The 12,667-nt window shown below is 42.4% G+C and overlaps 1 protein-coding gene across 1 annotated transcript; it reads right to left on the bottom strand.

Moving 5' to 3' along the window:
* Positions 1 to 4,297: 4,297 nt before the first annotated feature.
* On the bottom strand, positions 4,298 to 8,281 carry RASL11A (RAS like family 11 member A). The gene is made up of 4 exons (XM_039356081.1): positions 7,727 to 8,281; positions 7,076 to 7,132; positions 6,158 to 6,237; positions 4,298 to 4,854 (listed from the first exon to the last, which is right to left on the bottom strand). Exons 1-4 carry the CDS (start codon positions 7,923 to 7,925, stop codon positions 4,402 to 4,404), a joined length of 789 nt encoding a protein of 262 aa, XP_039212015.1. The 5' UTR covers positions 7,926 to 8,281; the 3' UTR covers positions 4,298 to 4,401.
* Between the last annotated feature and the right edge of the window lie 4,386 nt (positions 8,282 to 12,667).

The raw sequence follows: 12,667 nt of genomic DNA, 5'->3' as shown, positions 1-12,667 counted from the left end.
AGACAGCCTGGACAATTCCTATTGGCTTTTGAAAGCCAATAAAATTAGACTCTATTCAAGAGAATCTATTCTATTGGCTTTCAAAAGCCAATAGAATAAAAGGGAGTAGCACAGCTAAGGAAAAGGGGGGAAAAATGGCGGATAGCGTTGTTTGGCGACCCCCGTGAAATGGTCATTCGACCCCAAATGGGGTCGCGACCCACAGGTTGAGAACCGCTGCCCTAACCAGTAAGGAAGAAAATTATGTTTAAAAGCAGCCCTATATAAATACATTGCAATAGACCAGCTTTAAGAAACATGACAGGAATAACTGTTTGTTAGTTCTCTGAACTATCGTTCAATTGAATGAATCATTCAACAACAAACAAAACCAAGAATTAGGCTGGGAATTTAATAAAAATGTTAATTACATATATCTCAGTTCTGTTAAGATTTTGCAGCTTAGTGACAATGCAGCTAGATCCATATTTAATCCACATTTATATACTATTGAAAATCTAATTGTCATGACCTGCAAAATGATGTATCACAGGAGAATGAATTTTAAATCATTATGAATGGGATAACTTACAGAATGTGTCCAGAATCTGGGATCCATGGCTCCCAAAGAAATGAAATTTGAGAAAGTGGTGGCTGTTTCAGTGCTACTGACTGTCGCTATGCTGCTTGGCTGCTGGTGCAATTATGTGATTTTCATTTTCAACATTTTGTGACAGTTTCTCAGCCAGTTTAGCAATCCCTCACTTCCTTCCCCCCACCAAGCAGCAATTACTTACCTGTCTGCTGGAAGGGAAGGGAAGGGAAGGGGAAGTAACCCTGTGCACCTTCCCAGACCGTGCCAACTCCCATATGTGCTTCCAGATCTGTGCCTTCCCTGATCTATGCCCCCTGCCTGAGTGCCTTCCTGACCCAGGCAGCACATTTTGGGTACCCCCAAACACCTTCCCTGATCCATGCCATTCCCTGAGCACTCTCCCTGATCCATGCAGTACCCAAATGGCTTTCCTGATCCGTGCCATACATCTTGAAAACCACACACACTCCCAAATCCTTATTCCTCCCATGCACATTCTCTAACCCATGCTCTACCTCTTATATACCCACACCCTTCTTAATTGGCCCTCCTGCATGCCTTCCCTGACCTGCATGGCACTTCAAACCACACCAGGCCCCAGCGCACCTCTCACATACCCTTGTTTCCCTCATGCATTCTTCTTGGCCCACACTGCCCCAAGGAAGGAAGGAAAGATTTCTACTGATCTCTGCCAACTTCCCACAAGAAACTCAACATGGAGGCCAGCAAGAAGCCAGAAGTCACTCCCACTGCTTTTTTGCCCACCTAGTGTAATTCTGTTTCTGTTTAGATAAGGAAATGTCTCTGAAACAATGACCCAACAGGCATGGATTGTCTAGTGTCAAAGAAACCCTAGAATCTATCAGATGCAAGTAACCTGGAACAGAAGCTGAATTCAAAGAACTAAAAGTTTATTATGTGCAATTTATGCACAAGAATCTGATCTACTAATGGTCAAACCAAATTGGCACTAGATAAGGGTTAATAGAATTCATAGGGAGCTGGACTTGGGTCTCTTGTGGAAGCGTAGCAACTCCAAACTAATGATGCATTAGACCCCGCCCTCAGGCTCAGCCTGCTCATCTTCTACACAGAATCATTCCTATCTGATATTTTGAACAGATTCTGCTTTTTAGTATATCCAATGTAGGCATCCTATGGCACTCCAGATGTTGCTGAATTAAAGTTCTCATCATTAGCATCCAAATATATTAGACTATAATTTTCATAATTCCAGACAGTAATAATTGGCCATGTATCCTAAGGATTTTAAGAATATAATTGAGCAGCATATGGAGCCAGTTTGTCTGTGTTAAGACTTTCTAGATGTCTTCTAGGCCAGTTGTATTAGATTAAATCCTATTATCCCAGGGAACAAGTTGTCTAGAAAAGATGGGTCTTCCAACACATCTGGAAATTAGAGATACTAGCTGCAAGAGAAGGTGTTGAAAATGTGGAGCTAGAAAGATTACTAACTGATTCAGTATCCACACACAATTCTAAGACATGGTTGGAAGAAGAAAACACTGACTGGATAACAGTTAGTGACAGTCTATATACCAGTGGTTCTCAACCTTTCTAATGCTGCGACCCCATAATACAGTTCCCCATGTTGTGGTGACCCCCAACCACTTATACATCACTGGGTGCCAGGGGCGTGGCCAAAGAAAAGGGGAAAAAAATGGCAGACAGCCTTGTTTGGTGACCCCCGTGAAATGGTCGTTCTACCCCAAATGGGGTCCCGACCCACAAGTTGAGAACCACTGCTATATACCATTGTGGTTTAGAAACAACAATGACTAGGCAAAATGGGTATTCCAACACACTGAGGCAAAACAAAATTATTCTCAATATTTTTCAGAGTGATTTTTTTTGAATCAGACTATTGTGATTTATGTGCCGTAGTTTATGGTTTTAATATTAAGGGCATATTCAGCTATAATAATGACCTCATCAAACCATGGTTAAAAAGAAGCATCAGACAGCTATGGTAAGATTAGATTTAAGGATAAAGTCTTATCAAAGGCTATCTAGGGAACCTGATGGATGAACATGGATGTTTTAAAGCAAAATAAAATAGTACAACTTTCTCCTGAATTTGATAAGGTGTTTTAGATTTCAAGTGAAATCCACCCACAATTATGGGAGTAATATTTGGTATACTGTACAAATCTACTGCAAAATCCTACTGATTCATGGAATTTACTCTTGGATAATATATTTATATCTAGAAATTTTGCACACTCTTCAGTCCTCTGACTTTGTTTGGATGTTAGTTCCATTTTCATGGGGTACATAAAAAATTAAAAAGTAATCTTTTTAACCTTCCCTTCAGGGGAGCCTGAACTATTGTACAAATGACAAAATTGCCCTATAAATGAAGCCAACAGACATCATACAGCTCATTGAATAATCTGTAAAATATGTATCATAGGTCAGTGACTAAGAATTTAACTATGCATAACTATGCATTTCATCTTGGAAGTCCATCGGCCTTAGCCTCCATGAGTGCACATATGAATTGGAATCTTAATCTAGTATCTAAAATCATTACAGTACTTGAGCACACTCAATTCCAGAGTTTTCCCCCTTTTAGAACAAATGTTAGAAGCTGGAAGACACTTCAAGGTGTCATTTAGCCAAACCTACAAGATAAGAAATACTACTATAGCATCCCATCTCCCGATCAACAAAATGGTGGGGTAGGGGAGAAGCAGGAATGAATTATTTTTGAAAGATTATTTTCCAAAGTTTGAGTTTACCATTGGAGGATGGTTGTTGGACAATACAAGCCCAATTCTGATGCTCTTAGATAGCTAAAGTTTCTGGAAGCATTTCAATTTTATAATTTCATATTATATTATAATATTATAGTCATTATCAGATGGAAGTGATTTGCCAGGAAGTCTTTTTCAGCTCCCCAGAGGCATACACAGCCCTAGGTTATGTTGGTTATTTTCTGTCCAACTACAATGCAAATAGAATCTTGGTTAGCTTTTTTGCAATCGCCCAAAGTCAGCTGGAGGTTAAAATCAGATACCTTTTTAGAGCATTTTGCAAAATAAGACATGTTGCCATTTCTTTCTACATAGGGAGGAACCAGCTTGAAGTATAATCAGTCAAAATAAACAAGTTATAAATGTATCTTATAGAGAGATGATTTAATCCTATTGGCTATTCAGTGAAACTAAAATAACACAGCCTACATTTTGGCATTATCAGAATTTGACATGCATTATAAACGTAGCAGTTAAAGCACTGTAGAAAGAGGCAGACCCGAATTCTAATCACCATCAACCATGGGAACTCTCTGAGCTTGGTTGTTTTCTTGTAGACGTTTCATTACCCAAACTAGGTAACATCATCAGTGCCAGTTCACTAGGTAATAGTGATGTTACCTAGATGGGTAATGAAATGCCTGCAAGAAAACAACCAAGCTCAGAGAGCACCAAGGACCCCTCATTTCAACCCTGAGCTACAAATATTCTCCTTTAGTGGAAACTCTATGAGTTGACCTATTGGTTATTATTGGAAGAGAGTGCCTTAAGCTCCTGGAGAAAAGTTGGGGTATAAATCTGATAAATAAATAGTTCCCTTCCCTTATTTAAACAGTAAATCTCTATGGAACAGAAATAAAGTTTTAATTCAATCACTTTTATTTCATTTTATTCCAATAGTTAAGGGAGGAAGAAAAATTCATATGAAAGTAATTCCAAGAAAGTTGTATATTTTTATCTAGGTACATACCAACAGCATCAATACAAAAATAAAATCTTCTTATAAAGGTGTAGTTAATAAAATAGTTTTGAGCAAAGACCATTTCAAGTCTATTTCACTTTGGATGAAAGAGCCTGTTTGAAACGTCTCTTGAGGTCTTGCACGTTTGGTGATTTGGGACGTGGGATGATGGATGACCTTCTTTTGTCCCGGCTGCCATAACTGTGCTGCTTACTAACTTCTTTACAAAGATATTGAAAGACATCACATACACCTTGATAGTTATCACTCGTTGAAACTTCTAGAAACACAACACCCAGTTCATTGGCCAACTGTAGGCCATCATTTGCTGCAACCTGTCGGGAATGCATCAAATCCCCTTTGTTCCCTACAATGATGACTGGGATTTTTGAGTCAGGGCGGATCTTCTGGATATGTAGAAAAAGTGGCCGAATGAACTGGTAGCTATGATGGTCAGTAACTGAATAGACTAAGAGAAAGCCATCTGCCCACTTGAGACAACCAGAAACCGAATCCAGCATCTGCGGCAAGTCTTGTTGGATCTGAAAAGGAGGAATGGTCATTTGCATACATTTACAAAGAACAGAAAGGGTTTCAATTGCAACCATAGTTTCAGTAAAGAAGCTCATCTCACAGCTGATCTATTCAGTGTTCAACCTTGATCATCATAATACAATGCAGTTGGATGAATGCAGCCTTGAAGCATCAAAAGAAACAATGCTCTTGTGATTGCTCACACTTAATCCCAAATGGATCATTAAAAGGTCAAGTGCATTTCTTCTAACACAGATGCTCCCAGCACTACCCAGAACAACAAATAATCATAACTCCTATTAATGCTGTAACAAAAATGCAAGTATTTCTTGTACTGAGCCTAGGAGCTCCATACATATTAAGCCACACATTTTAAATAACCCAAGAAATAGTAAAATATTCCAGGGATTGCAGTCCTAGGAAAATTGAACTGGGGCACTTTGATTATTTGAGATTTCTTTCTGATATCTAGAATGTGTGTCTGCCAATTACATCCTAATTTGATTAGAAATCCAAATTTATGGGATACTTCAGATTAAAAATTCTGAGAACTAGTAAAACAACTGGGAATGACAACAATATTTTACTCCCTGGTTGTTTGTTAAAGCAGTAAGAACTATAATTTTACAGGTAGTCCTCTACTTACAATTCGTCACTTAGCAACAGTTCAAAGTTACAACAGACACCCCCCCAAAAGCTACTTCATCCAAGTTACAATATCCAGTGTCCTCCCCCAGTGGTCACATGACAGAATTTTGAACACCTGGCAATCAGCCCACATTTGCAGCGCCCCATGGTCACCTATCCACAATTTACCATCTTTTTTCTGGAAACTGGTGTTTATCTTTGGTTTCCACAAGAAAAGACCCCATAGGAAACATGGGTTTGGTTAATGACTGGAGCATTCATTTAACAACTAATGCGTTCAGTTAACGACCACAGCAAAAAAGATCGTAAAATTAGACCTGGTCATCTGATGACCAGCTTTACTAGTGTCAAGACTTACTACTGTAATTGCCTGGCTATATTACAGTTGTACGTTGGAGACTTTTTAATGATGAAATACTCCTTTAAGCAGCAAGAAATATTGAATAAATGAAGCAAAATGATTACATAATAAAAGCCTAATCAACTTTTCCTATGTTTGTTTCCCTCTTCGTAAAAAGTAATTTGAGGCAATGAGCCAATAAAAATAGAATGAATAAATATGCAAATACTATGCCATAAAAAGCCCACTGTGTTTCTGCAACCACAGAGAAGCAAATCCCATTTGGCCATCAGAACCAACATATTTTAAGACTGTTTTTGTACCTCCATGCATCCTGGTGTGTCTTGGATCTGCAGAAAAATTTGATCACCTTCTATATGAACAAGTCTTGAATACAGATTCCCTGGAAAAATAAACATGAAAGTGAATGACAAACTTGCACAAAAGTGGAACAACCTGCCTCCAGAAGTTATGAATGCTCCAACACTGGAAGTTTTTAAGAAGAAACTGAGCAACCATTCGTCTGAAATGGTATAGTATAGGGTTTCCTGCCTGAGCAGGGGGTTGGACTAGAAGACCTCCAAGGTCCCTTCCAACTCTATTATTGTTATTGTTACTTATATTGGTAGTAGGAAATAACCCTGAGAAACAGGACAACTGCTAGTCTCTTCATGTTGGCCCACGACACCCCAGAGGTGGGGACCCCAGAAACCCAATACGTATCTAAGAATATGACTGCCAACAATTGCACTGGTTTAATTGCTCCCCATTTTCAGTTGTGGAACATCAGAAAATTGGTGTAAACTTTGGAAATTAAACATGTGGCCAAGATTTCCTAGATTCCACCCAAGTCTTGGGGGAGGGAAGGAAAAATCCTACCCTCACTTATTTCAGATCATGTCCTACCTGTTGCAGCTCTTGTTCAACCCCCAAACATTAAGTGCAACCCCAGCCACCATAAACGTGCCTCCCGATTTATGCAGAAAAATCAGTGTGGTGTAATGTAAGACTATGCTTCACAATGGGATTCTGGAGCTTTAGTTAGTTAGTAAATAGTTTTCAGAGCCTTGTTTCTTCCTCCTTTCTAGGAGGGCTTGGTGGGAAAATACCTGCACTCCCAAGTTTTCTAGAGGTCCCTAAAAGAAGAGGCCAAAGCAGATTCTTTATGGCATAGATGCCACCCTCACTCAAACCTCACAGTTGGCTGGTGGGAAGGTAGAATTCTTAAGAAGAAAACTCACCAGTGTTGGGTTCATAGTCTCCAATAAATCTTTTGGTGAGGAACCGTACAATCATGGCTGAAAAGAAAAAGAACCTTTTGTTGGTTAAATGAAAGCAACTGGGGAAAGACTAATTAAGCCACTTAACCATTTCTAGCAAGCAGCATGGCTCCCCAGGAGGTGACCCAGAGGAAGGTGACTTGGGCTATGGCATATGGATTAGGAAGCTAAATGAAGCGCTTTGATGCCTATGGAAGCGTGGAGGAATTTTCTGTTTAACCCAAGAGTAATTTATGTTCTGCTTGAAGCGAAACTCTTTAACCCACCCAATCCGTTCATAGCTCCCATTTGCCCATCCCAAAGCCCTTCCATACTGCTGGATTTTTATTCAGTGGCTGATGGGCGTTGCATTCCTGCATATCTGGACGGCATTGCGATGGGAACGGCAGACAGAATTTCACCTGTCAGGATTATTTTCTCCAACATTCCCACCTTTTCCCGGCTTCCATGCTTCCCACAGAGCATCGTTCTTTTATTATTTCTGGACCATCGTTTTTAATCATCTCTCCTCTGCCCGAGTGCCCTGATTTCAATCACGGCGCGGGATCCTTCCCTTCGCCCCCCCCCCCATCCCCAAGCAGCCTCGCCTCGCCTCGCTTCCTCGGGACTTACCGCTCTTCCCCACGCCCCCTGTTCCGAGCACCGCCAATTTCACATCCTTGACGAGGAAATCGGAGGGGCATTCTTGGATGGGCGCTAAAAGATAATTTTGGGACATGGTCGACGAGAACCGCATGGGAAAGGCGAGCCCTCCAGCCCCACCAAGAAAAATACGGGATCGGCGACGGCAGGAGCGCTTGCCCCAATGCATTCAGAGCGCGCAGGCGAGGAACCGGCGCACCATCCAAGCGAAGCGCTGCGGCGGCTGCCGGGGAGCCGCAGATCGCGCGGCGCTTTTAAAGTCAGCCCAAGTGCGACAAGAAGCGCCACCTCCACTCCCGCCCCTCTTTGGGAAGGCCCGGCGCTGCGTACGCACAAGGGCGACGAGCTCTACGCACGCCCCGGTTCCGAGCACCAGCAGCCGTAGACAATAGAAGTAGCTGGTGATGGTCAAGAGGCAGCGGGCGGGCTGACCGATGGGGGCAGCGACAATCGCCTGCACAAGGATTTCACCGGTGCATCGTAAAAAAAGCGGGTTTTATTTTACGGTATTTGGGCTGGTTTCCGGTGGAGAGGGTGAATGGCTCTCGGTTGGCAACTCCATTCCGAAAGCCACACATTCATTTCCTCTGGTCCCTTTTCCACGATCGTGAAATGGGTGGGAGCGCATCCTCGCCCCGTTTAAGGTTCTCTCGGATAGTCAGCATCGCTCCCCAGTTCACATGAATGAATGAAGTTTCGGGTGTGAAATCGACCCGTTTTGTTAACGCGTTCTGTTGCTTAACTGTGGAGACATCACTGGAACGGTGGTTTCGGTCAACCGATTCCATTCGATTTTTTTAAATGGAGAGAAGGTAAAGCTTACTTTAGGACGACTCTTCCTAAAGAGGAGTGTCTTTTGCCAGGTGCAGAGATGTGTCACACAGGTAATCTTCAAAACGTTTCATTTCCATCATTCCCCCAATTTCCCTAAATGGAGACAACATCCTTCCGAAGTGGTTGTACATTAACATTGCAAATACTGCAATTGCCATGGAAACAATAGTACACATGGTTTTAAAAGGTCTTAGGGTGTGTATATGTGGAAGGAAGAGAAGTTATTCAGAATTTGTATGTGAATTAAACGTATAGTAATGTATTCATGCAAGGAGAACCTTATTACGATGACAAAAATTGCAAGTCATTCACAAAAGCATTTTTTCTAGCACCTATTAGCAAAAACTATTATCAAATGGATTCCAAAAGGAATCACGTATATTGGGATGGGACAATCTCTGTTTGTTTAATTTAATTTATAGATATGATAACCATATTTTATTGGGAAAAAAATAAAGGATAAACTTGAAAGGGGCAAATCTGAAAGAGGTACATTAGAATAAAAAATATTTATAGCATTTAGCAATAGCATTTAGACTGATATACTGCTTCACAGTGCTTTACAGCCTTCTGTTCTGTCCCAGCCTATAGCCGTCCTTGTTAAATGCACAAGGACAAAACCCCTTTTGAGAAATAGGCTGGAGACTCAGAAGAAAACAAAACCCCTTTTAATATTGGTAACAAACCTGCCAAATGGTTCAAAAACAAAAGCAACAAAACACAATCCAAATGGAGGAAATTGTCCACATGAAACACAATGCAAAACAAGGAATTATTCACCGGCAATACCAACAGAACATGATCCCATGAAGTACTTTGCAACTGTTGCCCAGCAACCAGCACCGCCCACATCTTCCCTTTTTATTAAGCAGCCCCAAGGCGTGGCTTCTCAATGCCTTCTCCTCCTCCCTTGGAGTTGCCGTATTAACTCTCTCTGACCTGCTCTAGTTAACTGCCTTCATTTATGAGCGTCTCTAATGACTTCCAGCTGTGAGTCCTCAGAGTCTGACTCATCTTCCCCACACAGCTGTGTCTCATCCTGACCACAATTGGAGGGGCCAGGCTCTTCATCAGATTGTGAGTCTTGTAACTCATCAAAGCTTCCCTCTGATTCTGGTGGCTCTCCAAACCCCTCTTCCTCCTCTGATTCCCCAGACTCAGCTGCCGGGTCCACTGGCTGTCATGGACTCACAACACCTTTAAGCAGTTTACAGAGTCATTGTTCTGGCCCATATAGCTCTATGGCCCATATAGCTCTATGGCCCAGCTCTACGTTGGAGTGTCTGGCAGTTATTGGGTTAAATGCTAGGTATGTGGATGGGTCAGTGGGAGGAGTTCCAAAGGTCTTTGGGAGACTTCCTGGACACAAGCCACATGGGAATCCTTTTGTCGGTAACAAGCATGGGCCATGGAGGTCATACAATAGCCTCAGTCATTATAAAGATGGTATAAAGAGCAATATCTTCTTACCTAAAGGAAGGATCTAAAAGATGAACAAACATGTATTTCCAGCAGCACCAATCTCAACGTGAACGCAAGTAATCTTTTCCATTAAAATATATTTTGTTTATTATAAGATCGTTTCTTTTGAGTTAACTATCTGACAGGATTTAAAAGAGATCATTTTAAGTTTGTGTCAGAATAGTAAGAAGATATACTCATAATTTGTGCCATCTTTTGAAAGCAAATAGTAAATTGGCAAAGATTAATTCTTCTCTCAAAGCTGCAACAGTTTGAAGAAAGAGAATCAAATTGGTTAGCCCTTTCTCTACATTAACCTTCAAGGAAGTAAAGATTCTCTTGATGCCTTTAAAAGCCTGCAAAGCAAAGCCAGTGTGTTTGTGTAAAAGACAGCTTTCAAGGAGTGATTCAGAAGTTTTGTTATGCTAATTCGCTTCCTAGCTAACCTTCAAAGTGAAAAGTGCCTTGTATCTGATTCAAAATTATTTTGGACCTGTTCTCAAATTAATGTTTATAGCGGGGAGAAAGAAAAAGAAAAATCTACACTTTTGTTCCTTGCATGAAAAGTTTGAATTTTAACACCAAAAGGAGCTTGGGCTTTTCCCCCTCCCCTCTTTGCTAGTGAATCACACAGCCTGAAACAAAGAACTGTTTAATGACTGCCTCTAAAGTTCAGACAAAAGCAAGGTTTCTTGCCCTTCAATGAACTCATCTGACAGCCCTAGGTATGCTCGGAATTTCAGCCAATGTTATAAGGAGGAATCATTGCAGAAGCACCCCCTGGTGGTCATGCAATTTTTTTTTCTAGCTGAGTCACAACAGCCACAATTAATTCAGCACACAACAGAGCAAATCTGTTAGTTAAAGTGCAAGCTACTTAAAGTTATCCCAAGTTACCAACACCCCCCAGAGGGCACAGAGTGATCTTACCAGAAGCATTCACTCACTCACCCAAGCTGAGCACTAAGCTGTTCCAGCTTGAGGGAACGTAGGCAGAAGAAATCAAAGCCAAGTCTCTTTGTTTATTATCACAGCTGATGACCCGGAGTTCCAGCCTGCAACTCGCCAGGTGGGAGTTTGTACCTCTACATTCTCTCAGTGGCTCACTAGCAGTAACGTGGTAATAGGAAGAATTTGGCTAGTTTTTTTAACACCCCCTAGAGGGCACAGAGCAAACTTACCAAAAGTACTCACTCACTCACTCAAGCTGAAGGCTAAGCTGTCCCAGCTTGAGAGAAAGGAAGCAAGAGCCAATTGCCTTCGCCTATTATCACAGCTGATGACCTGGAGTTCCAGCCTGCAACACGCCAAGTGGCAGTTTGTACCTCTACATTCTCTCAGTGGCTCACTAGCAGTAACATGGCAATAGAAAGAATTTGGCTAGCCTTTCTCCAGACGCCCCCTAGTGGTTAAAGGAAGCTCCACACGCAAGCCTTTAACCGCACCCAGAGAAGCCCCTCTAGTGGACAAAGGGTGAACCTCGAAGCCAGCGCACCCTGGTAGCTCACCCACAGCAAGGGACCCCTAGTGGTGAAAGGGTGAACTGCACTGAAGTACCCACAAACACAGGAGAACGCACCCAGTGGCATCTCCACCCACAGACAGCACCTCAGAAGCTGATCTACAAGTAGCGACCCCTAGTGGTCAAAGAGAGAAGTTATTCAAATTCTCTTCAAAATAGCTGAGAAGGACACGGAACCTACCCTAACCATGGAGGAGTGTCTTATTGATTTGGACAAAGGGGTTCAATTAACCAGCCTAGTTGAGACACCCCAACCAGTCAATCAAGGAGAGATGCTGCAAACAGCCAACCTTGACCAGTACGCAGAGGTTGAAACTCAAGCCTCAACAAAGCCAATAATGTCTCAGGGTCAATACGATCTTAGACAATGCTGAAAACTCACAGACGCCATGCATTCACATCTGATGGAGAAATGGCACATCATCCACAGGCGCCATGAACGAAGCTGGGAGAGATTATACAAACTCTACCACGAACAGAAGGAGGAACTCTCCCCAGAATGGGCACACGCAGTGGAAGGAGATAAGGAAGACGCCTATGTGCAATGGATGGACTCTGAACAGCAACTCAAGGACATTCAAGAACAATTAAGAGACCCAAGTGTCGACAGCGAGATGCAAAGCCTCAAGCTAATAAACGAGGAACGCAAGAAGTTTCTAGAAAGCTCACAGGGTTCCCCACAGCCCGAGCCTCACCAAAGAGGCAGTCCGGTCGACAGAGCCGAGTCCGAAGTTTCACGCTTTTCACAGGCACCATCCCAACGATCGTACGCGGATCCATCTCATGTATCTGGAAAGGCCTCATCTTTCCGCCACATGTCCAAGGCACACTCCAGCGTGTCCCAACAATCGCAGGTCACATGCGCCTCCCGCCTTTTGAAGGCATCCTCCCGCCGCAGCCGAGCATCCAGAATTTCACAGGAAGAGCAAATAATCTTAGATGCTAAAGCCGCTGAAGCTGTCTTTCGTGTGGCACAAGAGGAGAGGCAGAAAAAGAAGGAGTTGTCGGCAATAGAACTTGAGGAAGCTGAAATAGAGGCCAAGCTACAAGCCGAAGCAGCCCAAATGGAAGCCAAACGAAAGGCTATAGCAGCC

This window comes from Crotalus tigris, unplaced genomic scaffold (genome assembly GCF_016545835.1).
Source record: "Crotalus tigris isolate CLP2741 ecotype Arizona unplaced genomic scaffold, ASM1654583v1 scf7180000017573.2180621, whole genome shotgun sequence".
Taxonomy (NCBI): domain Eukaryota; kingdom Metazoa; phylum Chordata; class Lepidosauria; order Squamata; family Viperidae; genus Crotalus; species Crotalus tigris.
Note: the sequence above shows the minus strand (reverse complement) of the source record. Positions and strands in the feature narration are given on the sequence as shown.